This window comes from Helicoverpa zea, chromosome 3 (genome assembly GCF_022581195.2).
Source record: "Helicoverpa zea isolate HzStark_Cry1AcR chromosome 3, ilHelZeax1.1, whole genome shotgun sequence".
NCBI lineage: Eukaryota > Metazoa > Arthropoda > Insecta > Lepidoptera > Noctuidae > Helicoverpa > Helicoverpa zea.
In genome coordinates, this window is record NC_061454.1 from 9,564,911 (window position 1) to 9,583,886 (window position 18,976).

The 18,976-nt window shown below is 38.1% G+C and overlaps 2 protein-coding genes across 5 annotated transcripts; one reads left to right on the forward strand and one right to left on the reverse strand.

Moving 5' to 3' along the window:
- The first annotated feature begins 325 nt into the window (after positions 1–325).
- On the forward strand, positions 326–14,931 carry LOC124646243 (activating molecule in BECN1-regulated autophagy protein 1A-like). 3 transcript variants are annotated; one of them, XM_047186353.1, is made up of 14 exons: positions 326–512; positions 947–989; positions 1,428–1,631; positions 1,741–1,799; positions 2,215–2,401; positions 2,653–2,825; positions 3,057–3,384; positions 4,479–4,611; positions 4,978–5,098; positions 5,261–8,387; positions 8,672–8,843; positions 9,278–9,406; positions 10,107–10,298; positions 11,152–14,931. In XM_047186353.1, the coding sequence occupies exons 3-14, from the start codon at positions 1,437–1,439 to the stop codon at positions 11,304–11,306; spliced, it is 4,971 nt and encodes a 1,656-aa protein (XP_047042309.1). In that variant the 5' UTR covers positions 326–512; positions 947–989; positions 1,428–1,436; the 3' UTR covers positions 11,307–14,931. The 3 variants fall into 3 exon arrangements, with proteins under 3 accessions (XP_047042309.1, XP_047042311.1, XP_047042310.1); XM_047186355.1 differs by having other exon boundaries at positions 4,479–4,596; XM_047186354.1 differs by lacking the exon at positions 326–512 and adding an exon at positions 537–711.
- A 72-nt stretch (positions 14,932–15,003) lies between these two features.
- Positions 15,004–18,231, reverse strand: LOC124646245 (protein Mo25). 2 transcript variants are annotated; one of them, XM_047186359.1, is made up of 7 exons: positions 18,075–18,231; positions 17,667–17,852; positions 17,459–17,575; positions 17,233–17,375; positions 16,852–17,020; positions 16,155–16,424; positions 15,004–16,053 (listed from the first exon to the last, which is right to left on the reverse strand). In XM_047186359.1, the coding sequence occupies exons 2-7, from the start codon at positions 17,793–17,795 to the stop codon at positions 15,874–15,876; spliced, it is 1,008 nt and encodes a 335-aa protein (XP_047042315.1). In that variant the 5' UTR covers positions 17,796–17,852; positions 18,075–18,231; the 3' UTR covers positions 15,004–15,873. The 2 variants fall into 2 exon arrangements, with proteins under 2 accessions (XP_047042315.1, XP_047042316.1); XM_047186360.1 differs by lacking the exon at positions 18,075–18,231 and adding an exon at positions 17,978–17,995.
- Between the last annotated feature and the right edge of the window lie 745 nt (positions 18,232–18,976).

Below are 18,976 nucleotides of genomic sequence, written 5' to 3' on the forward strand. Positions count from 1 at the left end.
ACTACTAGCTAAAACCGTGGCGCTTGGAACCGGCCGACAGAATTTTTGCCACACGGAATACCTACACGTCGCGCGCTGAAAAACTGAGCGGACCTCCCTACGCGCGACAAAATCCGCTAGTGTGTGATCTTAGAAATATGATCAAAAATCAAAAAACATCTAAGCTTAGTAGAGATAAGATTCTTACATTAGAGACTCCGATTAATTTAATTTGAGATTAGTGCCATCGCGTCATACAAATAAACTCAATAAAAACAGTCGATAAGACTGACGAGCGTATCAACTCTCCGACTTTTTTTAATTTGCAACTGGTTGATAATTTTTTATCTGTATTCGTTTCCTCAATTTGACAGTTCGCAGCTGGTGCTGTTGGATTGTTTCTGTTATGGATTTTTGAGACCTAAAAGCGTAGATAATACTTAAATTGTGGCGATAAACAAGTAGGATAATCAAAATTTATTACATTTTTAATAGTTTGTTGTATATTTATTCCACTTGGCATAATGTATAAGGTAAATACGTTGTTTTTATTCTCAATCTATGCGCAGAAAATGCGTATTGTATACAACAATTTATACAATCCAAACGAAATATGAAACAAATATAAAGGTGTCTAGGCTTCTAAATAACTTAGGGATCGTATCTTGAGGAAATAGTTTGCTGAAATAGCATGTCAATTTTCAACATGGCTCACTCCGGTCATTTTGTATGGTAGGTACTTTTATGTAAAATCGCGATACGATATGTACGTGACACACGACACTAATCAAGTTTAGATACAATTTAATAACAAACTATATTTTGGTGTTTTCTGAGTCCGAGTCATTACATAAGACATTTTTATTGTTAGGCGAAAAGGCGTAAGTGCCAACCAAATACGTGTTTACATGTGTGTTGTTACATTACAAAGCAACATTCATCCGAATATTGTTTGTTTTATTTTCAGACGTACTTCATTCAATTTTGTTCGATGATCACGTAGAAAAAAGGTGAGCTTTAAAAATAACCTACCCCATACACCAGTATTTATAAAAAAATCTGTGACTTACAAACAAAACTACATACCTACTGTTTGTGATAAACAAGTGGCTCAATATTGATTGATGTACTTATCTCACAGAACTTGAACTTCAGTAAAACGCTTAGTAAGGTGCAATTTGAGTAACTCTTTACCTCTACAACAAAGGTTGATGACAAAATCAATAATATCCAGGACTAAGATTTTTCAGATAATACAACAAATTAATTAAAAATCAAAATATTGTAATAGTAAATCTAATAAAAACAAATTCATATAAAATGACTCACTACAATCATGTAGTCAATAGAATACGATTTCAATTTATTGTTTTCACACTCAAAACAGATAGTAAATTACTTAAATATGTGTGTTTCTTTTTCTTATTATTTCATGTATTTAATTATAGCTCAGGGCAATGGACCCAGTAATAGACAGTGAATGGCTTGGGTGTAAGAATGAACCGGTTGACGAAATGCAGAATGTCGGCAACATTTCTCGAAGCTGGCAGTGGAGGGAACGGGGGATCAACCCACCCAACTACCCTAATAACAAAACTGTGCTTGAAAACATGGCTGAAGATATACTTGTTCAGAAACCACTACAAATAAGGGTAAGACCATCTTTATGTCCCTATAGAATAATATAGAAAAGAATTTGATTTGAATTGACCATTCTACGCAGCTTTAGCAGGAACTAAGCAAGAAATTTTTATTTTACAGAGTTGTGACTTACCTGGGTATCCAAGGTCTACATTCTTAATGGTTTTTAGTCCTGATGGGTAAGTTTACCTTAATTCCTTTACTTCCTATACAGAGGCAAATTAATGTCCATTGATGTCATTAATCAATACAGTGCCACACCCTTCCTCTTATACAACAGGGAAATTAATTTCAATCAATAGACACAATGAAACATTTGAATCTTTAACTTTTTGCTGTAGCTAGTGTTTACATCTATTGTTCTTCAATTCACTAGTAAAAATAAAAACTTTGGCAGTGAATTGGGCCAAATACCAAACAATATAAAGTGTTATTTATCTCCAAATATGGTTTTAAAACTACACAATTTTATACTGTACTATTTTACTAAAACTTTATAAATGCAACCATTGCAATTGTTTTTATCTCATCTATTGACTCAACAAGTTGTACAAATATTAAACTGTAGTAAGAAAATGTAATGTTTAATTTTAGAACAAAAGTAGCATCAACACATGGGAACCACAATGTGTATGTATCTGAGCTGGCCAGTGGCAGACATGTGCGGATACTGAGAGGTCATCCTCGCACTCCATGGTGCATTGCCTTCCATCCGTCTCACCCACTGCTGATTGGTTCCGGCTGCCTGGGTGGACAAGTCAGGGTCTGGGATATTGCTAGTGTGAGTTTTATACTTAGTTATTTCTACAATATATTCTCATTTATTTATTTCTTCATAAATATCTTCACACTCTAAAGAATGTTTAGGTGTTCCTTCTTTTCTACGCTGAAAACATTTTGAGACACATGATATACATACTTTTTATTAAATTATCACACAGGTGTCTTTGTAACACTTGGATTTTCGTTATGCCATATTAATTAACAGCTCATTTACAACACATGATTTAAAGCATAAATGTTTTGAAACAGGGAGGAAGCGAAGTCTGGAATGTTCGCAACGAGACCGTGATAGCTTCGATCGCGTTCCACCCGCGCGAACAACTGCTTGTCATAGCTACGTACAATGAACTGTACTTCTGGGACTGGAGCCAACCTGCGCCGTTTACCAGAGTCTCAACCAATAATGTTAACGAGAAAGTCAGGTATGGAACTGAGGAATTACAGTAAAGTTGATGTAGTACATACATTGAAAAAAAAATAGATGGACTTGAGTGTTTTGATATTATATGGATATGGTCTCTAGTGTGATAATCATAATTGGGTCTTGGTAGAAAAGTGTAACTAAACTTCATCTTGAATAACAATCGTAAAGTTAGTTAGTTTTAAAATCCAATATTAAATATTGTGCACTCTTCTTAGCTTGTGTCTTTCAGATATGTGGCTTTCGATGCTCTTGGCTACAAGCTTATCACAGGGATATCACTGTGGGCGTGTTCGGGCGGCCCTGCGAACAATTCTTCGCAGCAGCAGAATCCCCCTGCAGGACCTCCTAACAACCCGAATAATAATAACCCAAGGAGAGATGATCCTGACGACAGTCCGGGTGGTAGCCGACCTCAAGAGAGTCCCGGCTCCGCCCAAGACATGATTGTAAATTCGTACCAAAATCTGGTACAAAGATACGACAGTTTAGTGAGGAATTATCAAAGACTCTTCATGGTACGACACCGGCTGACGAACACTCCGCCGCCGCCGAATACGGTAATATAAAAGTATTCTTATATTTAAAAGTAAATAAAATTATTTATCTTCAAAATTGATTTTTTAGATGACGCACATCAAATGTAAACAGAATTCATGACTTTTACGTTTTAATTATATTTAATAAAAAAATTGATAGTTTAAAAAAAACACGCTTTTATCATGCACTAAAATTTTTTGATAAATTGGATTTGTAATGAAGTTTCTTATGTAGTCATGTTCATTGAAACTCAGAGTGACAAAAACTTTTATTCAAATTAAGCTGATAAATCAGCACTTTTCGAAAATGGGTCAAATTAAGATTCCATAGATCTTCTTACATACATAGTTACAGTGAAGCTAATATAAGCGTGTTAAAAACAATCCCTCCTTATACTAGTTTATACTCTGTACTACTAAATGAGGAGACCCTAGCTTCGTCGTAGCAGCTAGTTTTATACAGGAATGAATTTTATTCAGTGCGGAAACTTTGTCAACTTATAGTAAAATAAGTTTTATAGATACGTATATTTTTATTTTGTTGTGCTTTAGTACAAAAAAGAATAGTTATTGATAGCGAAAGATGTTTATTTTGTAACCGATTGTACTGTCACAGTCGTCATAGTAGGCACGGCAGTAACGCGAAACCGGTTTACTGACGCGAGCGCTGCTCTGAGCGCGTAAGAATAGTTATAGTTCGGCCATTCAGAGAATGCGTTCCTGACACGTCGCGATTGAACTGACGACGTAATAACATTCATTGATTATTGATATAATAATGTTGTTTTAATGCTCCTCAATTGTTAAAACGGTAAACAACCAGCAAAAATATTTTTATCGTAACTGCAACGCCATTGCAAAGTTACGTCGTCAGTTCAATCGCGACGTGTCAGGAACGCATTCTCTGAATGGCCGAACTATAGTATCTATATTTTGCTGATTTTAGGCGGATAAAAAAATGTTTTTTTTTTTTTTTTTTACTGATGATGCAGATATTTTCTGTTATTGATTCTGGACCACCAGTATTTTTTTGCACTGCTTAAAATTCACTCCTGTATAATTCGTTTATAGTACAAAATAATAGTGAAAATGCATATTGTTCATAATATTTCCAGACTGACCGCGGCACAGATCCAATGGAGACTGACATATTAACGTCATTCCCTCCGGGGTTTACGAGACTCCGAGAGACCCCCCGTGCCACTGCTTCCACGTCTGCTACCCCAGATGACGGTAATATAAGAACAAGTAGGTTTAAACAAATATTCAAATCAGTACAATTTTCAAGTTCACTGACAACATAAATTTCCGGTTATCTTATTAAAATAAGGTTACCGTGAATGTTGTACTTGAAAAATCATAGTTAACATTTGTTTAAAGTGCGAAATAAAATATTTAAAGTATTTAATTATATAACTCATTTATTTACATCCCTTTCTCTTCTTGCAAACAAAAAAAAAATATCTCTGATCATTTTTAAATAATAAATTTTAATGACTTTGTAACATGGACAGTACAAATAAAAACATCAACAACATGCTTTTAGAGAACACTGGTTTTTTAATAATGATATATTTACAAATTCATTCTAATGGATTCTTATATTTACAACAGCAACAGAAAATCCGACGCCCAGTACATCTCGTACTCAAGACCCGGTAGACAACGGCGACGGAGAGAGCAGCAGTCGACTACTCAACTTGGATGTGCTGTCTATTGATGGCAATACTTCCAGGTATGAATTCATTAATTAATTATGTAGCAGTTTATAGTTTTTTTTTTAATGCTTGGGATATTGTATAGTATTGTGTGAAGTAGTAAAGAAAAAGAAAATTGGGAAGTGCCGCCAAAGTTAAGAGTATAAGTAAGTCCCTAACACCTTACTTGCTTTTTGCAGAAATCCAACATCGAATCAGGAGCGTTCAATGGCGTTTGGATCCCGATCGTCCGCTTTCCAGCCATTAAATGGCACTGATAGATCATATAGAACTATAGAGTATGAGAGTACCAGGCTGTTGCCCAATCCGTTTTCGTCCGCTATCGGAACACCTAGACCAGCCAGGATTACTTACACAGAAATTACTCCCTCTAGCTCGACCAATACGTCGCGGACCAGCATTTTTACCTCGTCTAGAGGTTCATCTTTAGGTCGAGATTTCTCACTTCGTCGTCGAAACTTCTCTCCGTTACAAAACAACAACGATACTCCACGTAACGATCCTGGTTCGCCAGCAACAAATACTGCTCCATTGACTTTCACACGCCGGTCATTCAGCGACGCACGGAGCACGTCGACTGAAAGTCAGCCGTCGACTTCAGGCACGTCATCGCACAGACCGGCGATGACGAACTCGTCTACACAGATGAGCCCCGTGACGGCACCGGTCGATGCACAAACTATTAACGAAAGTCTGGATTTGATTCGAGACATCCTGCGGGACTCGGGCACGCGGCTGCTGAACCTGATCACGAACATGTCGCTGTCGACGCTGGCGAGCGTAGAGCGCGGCATGCCGCGCCGCGCGGCCTCGCGCGCGCACTCCGACGACAGCGAGGGCGCCCGTCCGCGCGGCGCCCGACCCCGCGTCCGCCTCTTCAGCTCCACCTGGCGCCGCGACTTCCTCTCCTCCAGCTCCGACTCCGACAGCGACCAGTCCTCCGAAGTTAATATTTTCAGAACAAGAAATACTACTTTCCGAGAAGACGAGTCAAGACTGACCGACCGACCCACGACGTCCGCTTCGTCTACCGAGAGACTGTCGCACCTTACTGATAGATTAGTGTTTGAACTGAATGAGGTGTCCCGCAATGGTAGCCCTTCCAGGGAGCCTGGACCTTCGCGAGAACCCGGAAGAATTAACGTGTCGTTATCAAATAATAGATTTCGTGTTCGAACACAAAGTGATTCTATGAGCACTGACGTGGGTTCTATGTCTTCGGCTGCCGGTGCTACCGCTACACCCTCTGCTACTGAGGAATCACCCTCACAAGCTGCGGGCGTGGCTACTCCTTCTGCCGGTGACGGCCCTGCAGTGGCTGAAGGATCGCGGCCAGCTAATGAACCCGAAACATCAGGCCAACGTACACAAAGTACACCCGACTTCAATCCCGATAGACCGTCAACAAGCCGGGACGACTTTTGGAATAGAGGCGGCATTGTGCCTCCCGAAGAAGCCTACAGAAAAGTAAGGAGCGGTGTAAACGCATTACAAAAGCACACTGTGCAGTTGACGAATCTGTGGCTCCGAGGGAATCGCACTACTATGAGAGAGTTGCGTGGGATGTGGGAAAATTTACGTAGACGTATACTTATGTTACATAGGGAAACTGGTAGACAAGACGTTCCCAGTTATTATACTAGACCGTTACTGGATCGTTGCATGATGCTAACGGACATGACGGATAACCTCACGCGCACAGCTAGGAATTTAAGAAACAATGCAAGAAATGAAGATAATGAAAGACGTTCGGCTGCAAATCGTAATGGGACTGACAACGCCAACAATGCAAATAGTAATTTAAATCAAGGTGAAGCAAGTACGTCCAATGAGGCCGCGAGCACGAGTAGACAAACGCAAGGAGCAAGGACTTCTCACACTAGATCGTCACCTAACGTCCGATCTTCTCCGTCTTTGAGAAGGCGGCTTCAGTCCAACTATCGCTGGCGTCCAGAAGATGAGCTTAGGAGGCGATCTCGTAATCCTACAGCTAATCGTTTAGCTCCGCGCTATACGAACCGATCTCGGAGAGATTTTATGCGTGCTATAGAAATTAGTGCCACCCGACATGAGATACGCATGAGAGCCATGCAAGTTTTGTCAGTTATGTTTAATATGATGATGATGTGTCTCGAAGAACGCGGCCTCAGTCAACTCATCATTAATATGTTGCGGACGCTTAAGAGGGCTTTAGCTTTAACTTGCCTAATTGTGATGTCAAATAGGAATAATGGGCGAACGGCAACGACCCAAGCCCCTACACCACAGCGTGTAGAATCTCTAGATGTTGTACGTATACAAAACGTTGAGCATAATGTCGATGTGAATGTTGACGGACCTGACGAACAGGCGGCGCCTGCGAACAATCCCCAGCGTGCGGCTAGTGCAGATGCAAACCGAACGCAGCAAAATAGTAACGATGATGATAACAAAAAGGAAAACGTTGAAAAGCCGTCAACGTCGCAGGCTGAAACCACTGAAAATAGTAATAAGAGATCACAAGAAGAAAAACCTTCAACTTCACACAATAGAGTTTCACAAAGATGGAGCAATCGTCTCGCCGTCCAAATAGCCGCAGCCAACAGAAATTATTCAGCAACAGCAAGAAACAGGAGGGATCTGTATATGGAAAGTAGGAGGTTAAAAGCTTTACATAGAACAAATCCTACTGCACATCCGCTCATCAAAAAGAGGGCCTTACCGCCGGTATCCAACTATAGAATACCAGCACTGCGCTCCTTACCTGTGAGACCCGGTACGACGCGGTTTAGAAGTCCAAGAGTAGATCCTCAAAATAATGAACCGGTCGCTGGACCGTCGCATGCTCCTCCTGGTGAAAATCCCAATCTTCAGGAATCTCCTGGAAGTGAGCTAATGAATGAATTCGAGCACAGAGTTAATTTTATACGAATAGCTCACATGCAAGCAGTGAGGCTTCGGAATGCGGCGCGGAATAGGTTCAGGCGGCTGCAGACGATCCGGCTGTACACGCCGTCGTCGGTGCGGGAGATGTTCTCGCTGTCGGGCGCGGGCGCGGAGGGCGCGGAGGCGCGCGGCGCGGGCGCGGAGGCGCGAGGCGCGGGCGCGGAGGCGCGGCACCCGCTGGCGATGTTCCGGCCGCACATCCTGTCGGCGCGCGCCGAGCCGCCCGCGCGCGAGGACCTCACGCACCAGTTCCACACCGTGCTCAACAACGTAGCCATGCCGCTCATGCAGATGTCCGACCTGCCCGCCAACAACGAGCCCGGACACTCGCATCGCCTGCCCAGGATACACGAGTACCTGCAACCCATCATCTTGGCTCAGGTAAATACTATATGATGCTATAACTCATTCGATTACTATGGGTCTCGTTTCCTTCCAAGGCACCCAACATTCACGTCGTTCTTTAGTAGTGACGATAGCATCTTTGATATCTTTGCTATAATCGCTTTTTAGTAAAAAATGCAATGATTTACAAAACTTTTTTGCATACATACATATATTAGATTTTAACTCCAAGATAATCAAAATGTATGTGCTAGGCGTCAAATAGCTAACATCCGAAAAACAAAGTTATCTCATTCACTATAAGTCTAGCTTTTATCCAGAACGCGATGGTGGTAGAGGAGGACGGCGCGGCGGGCGAGGGCGGCGGGCGGCGCGTGGCCGGCATGGCGGGGCTGCTGGACGCCGGCATCATCTCCGAGGCGCTGCCCGCGCCCTCGCACCGCGTGCAGGCCTGGGACTTCACCACGGGCGATACACCTGACATCTCTGACAGTATGATGATTTAAAAAATAAACACTCTGTTACTTTTTTATCGTTTGAATCCAGAAAACGTCATAATAGGTATTATGAATAAAGCTCATTTAATAAATCAACTAAATAAGCGAAGAATAACTATTTTTGTATGCCACAGCTGATTTTTTGATATGGGCAATAATGCATGAAATAGCAGATTTTTTTCACTTATTTTGTTGATTTAACTTGCTAAAGGGGCTTTACTTGTGATACCTATTGCGAGGTCTTGGAGATTAAAATGATAAACAAGTAGCCGTGTATATTCACGCATCCATTTTTGGTTGAATATGAACCTCAAAGTTATCGAAAACTCATCTATATTTATTTCATTCATACTTGAAACCTTTTGTGTTCTATTTTCTTGATCAATATACTTATTTTTACTAAGCTAACTTCTTTTTGTATATTACTAGGTACTAAGAATGTGGTAGTACAACGATGTCGGATTCACAATGACGCCAGTATCGACATATCGAAGGACGGCAGGCTTCTAGTAGCACTACTCCCTGTACCCAGGTTACGAAACACGAATCATTGGTTAGGTAAGTTAACACATAATGCTTAATATATATATATTTAATAATAATTGAATGTTTGGAAGTCTTCTGCAATTTGCTGTTTTATGTAATTATGTTTGTCAATTAGTGCTTGTTTATGTAGAACGATTACACGACACGAGAAATATATAGAGTCTTCCAAAAGGCTGGGATTTCAAAAGAATTGCAATAGAAGATCAATAACCCTTTCCGAGCTTCTCCAAGTAAATAAACTTCTTACAAAGAAATAAAACCGACATCAATAATCCTTACTAATATTATAAATGGGAAAGTGAGTTTGTTTGTTTGTTTGTTTGTTTGTTCCGCTTTCACGCCGTAACTACTGAACCGATTGCTTTGAAATTTTGCAGACGTAAAGTTAGAAGTCCGGATTAAATAATAGGGTACTTTTTATCCCGAAAAAAATAGATATTCCCGAGGGAAAACAAAAATATTGTTTGCTTGATGGATGGATTGTAGATGGCGCTGTGTGTCCAATATAACCGAATTCCACGCGGGCGAAGCCGCGGGCGAAGCCGCGGGCGGAAAGCTAGTATAAGATAAATCTAAGCCTCACAAATACGATGGTGAAAACCGTATGATACGCCAAACGCGAGGTAACCGCGCACAAACATACAAACAGGTCAAACTGGGGACCTCCTTTTTTGAATAGGTAAAAATTTGAATGAATTTGTTTTATCCCCAGGCGTGTACTCACTGGAGTGGGCGCGACTAGGCCAGTGCCTGCACACCGCGGTGCTGGAACAGAGCGCCGTGTCGGTGGCGCTGTCGCCGACCGCGCGGCACCTGGCCGTGGGGCTGGGCTCGCGACGCTTCACCACCGCGCCGCATGCCAGGAACAACGTCATCGCGCTGCTGTACCGCCTTGACCCGCTAGGTGAATTTTTATTTATTTATTAAGGCTTACCAACTAAGATGCATACAGACAATCTTAAAAACATGAGAAACAACAGTGCATGCTCTTAAATTAAAGATAGGCTCAACATTATTTTTGATTGAAACTGACTGAGAAAGTTCAAGTAAAAACATATAACTTTGAAATTGGGCAAACTATAATTATACTTCATATTACAAGGGGCCCCACCCCTTCTAATATTTATCGCTTTATTATAACAATTCACAAAGTAGTCTGGAGCCTGGAAGTTGGTGATTGAAACACCTATGCATCGGAAAGCATGTGTCGCTCCTGTGTCCAAAGTCTCTCCGTTTGTGTCGGATTCGGTGTATGAGAGTGAAGGAATAGGAAGTGCACCTTTGTCTGCTCAAATGGTTGTTCACTCTAATGCTTATGTAAGAACAGCTGCCGTATCGGCTAGTACGCCACTGTTATTATTTATCGACACTCCATTTAAGGATATAGGGGCATTAAAGACGTTTCATTGATATAGGATCTTTTCTGTTTTAAATAATTTTCTCAGCACACAGTAACGAACTTTAAAACTTGCGAAGCATAATTAGATATTCTTGCAAATTCCTTCAGGGTCGTAACGAAACTATAAATAAATAAAGGTCTAGAATGCACATTCGATGAATGACACAAGATAATATTAATATATTTTTAACAGTGAACTCGTCAATCTTAATAGTTGTTCCAGGTCACATACGTTATTGTAGTAAGATTAACAACGTGTCTTATTTTTATCGATACTTACAATCCAAAGGTCGCCGAAATATATCGATAAGTTTTTAGTTAGGCGTCGTCTTATTTGAAAAATTATTTTATTTTCCAGAGAGTTCCAGTCGCACTGGTCTGTCTCCCATAAAAGAATTGGAACAGAATTGGGAGCATGGCTTCACTAGCCTCAACTGCCTCCGCTGGGCGCCCCAGCCCGGGCAAGGACTTGTGTATGCAAACAACACTGGCCAACTCATTATTATGAGCTAAGTGGAATATCATGACAAAGCTGACTCAACACACAATGCCCAGGATGCTGTATGTCACTGCCACGCTGACTGCCGTTTTGTGTCATTCAGTAAAAATATATTTACGCATTTGTGGCAACTTCTTCATGTATAAAACTATTGGAAGCTTGATTTGCTCTTTATATTTGATAAAATAAAATGTCAAATTGTATTTTCAAAATATCATAATACAATATTATATTAGGGTGTACTAATCACAGACTGTTTGCTTGCAAGTCAATCCGATTTTAATATACCTACATACATAGTTTGTAATGTTCAATGCCAATGTTTTTTTAAAATGTAATTGATCTCGTGAATAATTGGATTGGAACTGATTTTGAAATGTCTGTGGTGTAATTACTGAAAAATGTAATGGTAAATTGTTCCAAACGGAGTTGAAACTTTTATGCTTGTATTTGTTACTCATTGCATTAATCAATTTTCAACACATACTAAAATGTCAAATGGGTTATTTAATACATGCTTAAAAGTATAGATTTATCAAATCTTTAGATATTTATTCTTAGTGATAATCTGAAATTCTGAAAATTCATAGTACCTATCAATTATATATTTTTTAAGTTGTTTTATTTTTTCTCTTTTATAAAGGTATATATTGTTTGTGTTATTGTTATACACTGCCTTCGTAAGTTAGAACTAAGATCATTTGTTTTGTTGTATCATAAAACTTCAGTCTCATTATATTTACGCAATCATGTTTCGTTTAATGCACAGATAATGTTTAAAATTATTTTAAGTTTTATTTGTCTGATATTATTTCATATTTTTACGAAGGTAGTGAGATATCGGTTCTTCCATACTATTATTTATAAAATTAATGGCGTGGCGCCATTCTTTAAGTTAACTAAAACCTTTTTGATACTAACAATATAATCCACCATTACTTCTTGCTATTTTCTCTTGTATTTATTTTTATTTAAATAATTTCTTGAGACCATCTCTCATTTTAGGCTGGGTCATTAAATTACTTGGTTTATTCCGCTTGGCGACAACATAGTTCAGCTAAAGTTGCCAATATTGACTACTTACCAAAAACTTGAGGCAATAAGTTTATGGCAAGTTATAATTTAACTAGCCCCCTAATACGTGGGTAAGACAACGTATTTCTAGTTATTGCAGACTTATTGTTCCACTGCGGTGGTATTTTTTTGCAAGAGTAAATCCCGGGGTCGGCTATTATTTCGTGTGACCCAGCCTAAGACTGATACTTTCCGCGTTTATAGACTGATGATCGATTCAACCAGGGTAAGGTGGATAGGTATTCGACGAGTAATGGTAAACTTGAAGAGGGATAATATATAACAAAATGATTTATCATAAAATTTTAAATTCGATTGCATTAATGTTTAATGTGTTTACTGCGAAAACCCTACGAATTAAATATCAGTACTTCAGACTTTTGATAATATGATCTCTTTTATTTGAATGACTCCATTATTATAAAGAACTAGCTGTTGCGCGCGACTTCGTCTGCGTGGGCAATATAGAATTGCTAAAGTACTAATCATCCCGTAGGTGTATGTATTATTTCACATGACAGCATAATAAATGTGCAACTCATGATTTTCTGTGTAAAGATTGATTATTGTAGCCCAATTAATAGAAGTACAACATTCAAAATATGTGTTATTATTGCACACGCTTTTACAGAAACGTTAGCGGAAATAATGGTTCATTTCTCACCCCCGTAGGTGATAGCGTGATGATATGTAGCCTATGTCCTGACCCGACCTCCTAGCAATAATCATGCAAAATTTGAAGTAAATCCGTGCAGTCCTTTTTTGAGTTTACTCCGGACATACCTACAGACAAACAGACAACAATTCTAAAAACTGCATATTTGGGTTCAGAATCGATTATAAATCACCCACCAAGCATTCTTAAAAAAAAATATTCAATGTACAGTTTTAGACTTTCCTATCATTTTATTATATGTATAGACATTACAAAAACAAAGGAAAGCTATTCTTTAGCGGTGTGCCTTTCCAATGTATGGTAGTAACTAAGTACATGTCGCCCTACCTAGCTAGCCTAGCTATGGTCTCCACTCAAGGATTGCTTCTTAGGATTCTTTCCATTGTGGCCAGACCACAGTCGATTTCACACTGGCTCGTAGAATTATTGTATGACAGCATAACAATTATAAAGCAAGAGTAACGACAGAGGGTCTATAAAAACATACTTTTCCTTCTCGGTGATATAGCTTTATATTGAAAACCCGTTGGTTTGATAGAATTGACTATTCTTCTTGCTCGCAATATCCTGACCTAGCCATTACTTTGCATATTCTATTGTTTGCTGGGATTACTTCAATGGCCAGAAACTCGCGCGTTGGACCCACAACATACTGTTCGTAGAAAACATACGCATATCAAGTATTTGATATGCGAGATAATAGATGATGCATATCACTGAAAAAATTGTTCTATAAAAATACACGTAATGATTTATCTTGCTGTAATCCATAATTGTAAGAGAATAAAAACTGGAGTTCATTGTTGTACTAAAATTCACTTTAAAATTAAGGGTTTATGTCTGGTAAACACATTACTATTAATGCTACTTCAAAAAAGTGAAATCTTTGCGTACTTTGTTACTGTATCTTTCATAATTTTTATATAGAAACTAAGATTTCATTTTATTTCAATTTTCAGTTAAAGATTGTTATCCGCAGAATATAACACTTATGATCTTGAAACTAGTCTTTCATGAGCCGCGTGTTGCTTATGTTTACACCTGCCAATGATTACCTTACAAATAAATACAAACGTTAAAATAAAAACTAACCACTATCGATCATGGTTACTCGTACCTAAAAAGATGGCAATTAAAAAAAAAGAAAATAGTAATTAAACCACCCAGAAAAAAGAGCCCCGCTTAGCTGGGCTCCGTCGACTTCATATTATGGATTTTCATTAAATCGGTCCAGACAAATGTGGATGACAAAATCGTGGAACATTAACGGTATAATGATCTGATTAAACTAAATTGCAGGCATCAGTAAATTCGACCAATTCATTCAACTATCGAGGATTTTATGAAGTGAACTGAAATTACGATATGGCTATGGTATGCCTACTAACTATACAAAGGGTCTCCTGAGAACTGTCAGTATTTCTACTATTGTTTTTAAATAAGAGATAGGTAATGAGGAAAACTTCCGCAGAAGTGGTCAGCTCATCCCTTTTTTGCTAAAAACAATGGTCCACAAATAGGCTACCGTTGAGCATTGTTACGAAGAAATAACAGTTATTGTTCTGTTACCTTTCTCCGCCATTCAGTGACATGATGTTAGGAGTCATAAATATTCGCTCTTACTAAGGACTAGTTCAAGATCCCATATCTCAAATCCTCTGGTTTATGCATCGGTCGCCACTATCAACATTGAAATTTTTCATCTCTGAACAGAGTATGTAATGCTATTCGGCGGATAAACTATCTAACCTGTTTTCTGTAAATAATTTGTTCTTCAAATATTTTGTGATAATTGTAAGAATAGATTAAAAATAACTGTACAGTTTTATAAATAAGATTCTGTGTACAGATCCCTTCTTGTGTCTAATAAATCCTAATAGATGGGAAAAGTGTTTCATTTCATCAACACACACACACACACACTAATGAATAAGGATTGATTAGTTTATAGAAAAAATAAATTAAAATGATATAAATATTGTATTTATTCCGTTTCTATAGAATGTAATTGCATTAATGATGCTGACAAAATAATCATTATACATTAAAAATATGATACAGCAATTTTGAAAACTTATAGTTATCTACCTATAAATTTAATTTAATAAAAATTACCTGTGTAAATTTTGCAAATACGTGTTAAATCAACCGAATTAATACTAAGCATGCAACAAAATGAGTTAACATTAAAGTACTGTTTGTGTTCAAAGTAAATAATGATATTTCTTGATGTAATTAAAACCAATACTGATAAGAATGATATACATATACAATATAAAATATATTTTCCTTCATGTTCAACAATTTATACTTCTGATATTGATTTAAATACAAAAAAATAAACATTACAAAACACTCCAATTTAAAATGTCATATATACAAATCTCTTTCAAAGATTATGGTACCTGTTTTTATTTATTTAGTCATATCCAAAGAAATTAAATATAAAACTTAGGGAACTTGCAGACTATGTGACAAAATATAATGATAAATATTTCGATTGTGACTCCGAAGCTGTCACTAAACACGTCATAAAAACTAAAAATGGTTTTAACAACTTACAAAAGATATAAGTCAAACCATAAGTAACACTAATTCCTACAATTGTTTATTAAAAATGTTAATTTGCTCGTAGCACAAATATACTTTCCCTGACTCATCACAGACCAAATGTAAAATCTATTTAGATTTCCAATGTTTATTACTGAACCTTGTGTCTTAGCGGCGCCGCACAACACCCTCTGGTGACTTAGAAGCATTTAAATATAATAGCATCTATAACTAACTTCTTTCTGAGGAGGAAGTGGCGATTTAATGAAATGCAATAAGTGTTAGTGTTCCGAAGGCTTGAGTTCTTTAATTTGCTTTATAAGGTAAGCCTTTTCATCATTGAACTGCTCATCCTCAGAACGATCTGTGTGGAATTTGGTGAGGAAGTCAACCAATTTATCTTGATTCCTTAGCAAGATATCCAATATTGGTTTAGGTTTATTAGGGTTGGCTACAAATACCTGAAACAAGACAAAGTAAAGTAATTCTCCATATAATGTTTTATAAAGCATATAGTGTTATATATACTGTAGTAAATATTTCAGCAGATGCCAATAAGTACCTTAAAAACATGGAAAGCCTCAAACTGAATGTTACGTGACTTCTCTTTAAGCATATTCATCATAAGCTTAAGATTATCAGGGTTTGTGATGTAACGTGTCATTATGGAGAAGTTGTGACGGTCCAGTAACAATTCTCCCAATAGCTTCAGGCTCTGCCGTCGAGTCACATAATTCTCCGAGTTGAGCAGTCGCTGGTAATGACTGAACACTTTATCATAGTTTGTTTCTAGAAACTCAGCACACAACATTTTATGTCGCGTTAGCAATTCCTGGAAAAATAAGTGAATATAATTAATACCTTATGAGAACAGGTGCACTTGGCATTTCATATGTATTCTTATGTCCACCTCATGAAACATTCATCAACTAACATCATCCACATCAATTCCCGGCTATGGATGTATTACTCAATTTGAATAAAGTTTAATATGCATATAGGAATTTTTGTAATCTAGGACTAGAGGCAAAACAGCAAGAAATTTTAAGTGACTTTTTTGTCCTTTCTTGTAGAAAGCAACATGTTCTAGGTATAAAAATTTCCTTGTTTTATTGCTCCAAATGATAGTGAATAACATTCAGAGATTGATTGGCAAAAAAATTAATGTACTGCAAATAATCTAACAAAAACAGTTTCATAAACTGTTTACAATAAAACAAGTATGAATCATAATGCTAATAAATTCAAATAAAACTTACCTTAAAAGTAGAAAAGGCATCTGAGGCAATATCAAAAGTGGAAACTTCTACATAACGGAAGAAATTGTAAAAATCATCTGAATACAACATTATCTTAGCCAGTGCCTCGTACCGGGCACACTCCCGCAGCATGGTTCCACAGTTGGATGCTATCTCCTGATGTTCATATCTGCAAATATTTAGTATTCAATACATTAACTGTTCTTCATATCATATTGACATGATAACTAATCAAGAAACAAATAGACAGAAGTTTGTAAGATTCATTCAATAATACAAATTCATAAGTGGTCTAAAATCCAGCGTTTAAGTTAATGTTTTAAATTGCAAATATTTACTCTATCATAAAACACTAATGTAATAGTAAATCATTTTACCCACCCAGACATCAAAGTGAACAGTATCTCAGGCTTGGTACAGATGTACTCGACTGTTGGGGATCTGGTGCCAATCTGACGTCTAAGCACATTGTTGAATACTTGGGCAACATCCTTCTTGCCTTCAAAGTCGATGCGGTTTAGATTCTATAAGCAGGTGTTATGACTCATCAAACACGATAGTACAACAATAGAAATTTTATTGATATTATGATGTTATGTATAGATACCTGGATGAGAAGTAGAAGCAAGTTAGTGTTGTACAGTTCCTGAGCTAACTGAGCTACTATGATATCCGTTTGTGGTTCTGCTTCGGATGTGCCATATAGCATGTTCTTTATCAAAACCTATTGACACAAAATCAACACTTTAAATTGTCCACTTAGCCACCAATAAATCATTGACCTCCAAAGATTGTCTTGTCAACAAACTACTTACCAAATTTTTGCTTACATCTTCTTGAGCTTTTTCAGCTTTCTTATCACCCCTTTCTAAAGCAGTAACTGCATCTTTCAATGATCTCACAAGCTCCGCTGGGCTCTTTTGAGACTTACCAAAAAGAGGCATAGTATTGCGATAAATTAGACAGATGATCTAAGCAATACTGTCTACATAAGATTGTACCTGGAATCAACGAACCAATGCGTATTATTCCAACACAAAATCAAATGTTTAATGCGATTGTTCTTGATATTTCACGAGAATGCAGAAGAAACGAAATTTGTCAATTTTATAAAGAGTTTTCCGACCTGACGAGAAGGCACTGAACTTTAGAACAATGTTAGATGAAATAAAATTTTACTAAGATGGGTAATAAATCCATAAATAGTATTAAATATAACTCACTTTCAGAATAATTATTACAATTTTCCCTAGCAAGACAGACCACACGAAACGAACAGCTGTGATGTCAATAGAAATATGATAAATAGCCAGTGTAAAAAAATATTATTCACTTAAACCTTGTATTCTCAGTCGCACTAACGATGCTATTTGTATATGTACAATACGCCCAATATACTTGTACTACGTGTGGAAGGGCCATAAGGCAGGAGAATGATGAAAATATTTTTTGATATCTTTTTATAATCTACATTTATTTACATAATATTTACATTAATTTTAAAAATTAAAAATAAACTTATATATACAACTTAAAACTAATACATAGCATCAAAAAATTGCTCCTCATCGCTGTCACCGGGTAATGTACCCAGAAGGCTGGCAGCATTGCCACGTTGGATGGCAATGCTCAACCTCTGTGCGAAATAAAAGCCAGCCCTTGGGTCACGAGAAGTGTCAACAAGGCGCTTAGAAATTTCCTTTGCAAGCGCGTGAGCACTCGGACCCCACGGCCCGAGAGTTTCAACCCCAAACGGCTCAAACATGTAATTCCCGATAAGGCTACTATATTTGCGCCGTTTGAGGTCTTCTGCTTGTGAAGCGGCGGAGCCGACACAACACGCAGTTCTAGGAAGATGGGATGGCGCAAGAGTGTCGACGCAGGTCGCGTCCCACACTAAAGTCCTACCCATCTTCCACGGAAATAGCGACATGCCGTCTGGTCTCTTGCCATCGTCGCGTGCCAAACCATTTGGTTCAAGTACGGCTGGCACGCCGACGGCAACAAGAGCCCGACGGATCACGTCGTTGATATTCGCATGTCGTGGTATGCGGCCCGCACTCCGGCTGCACGACAGGCCGTGGTGACCGAGGCTGTTGACAGCTTCCCCGCAGTGGCAGCGGTG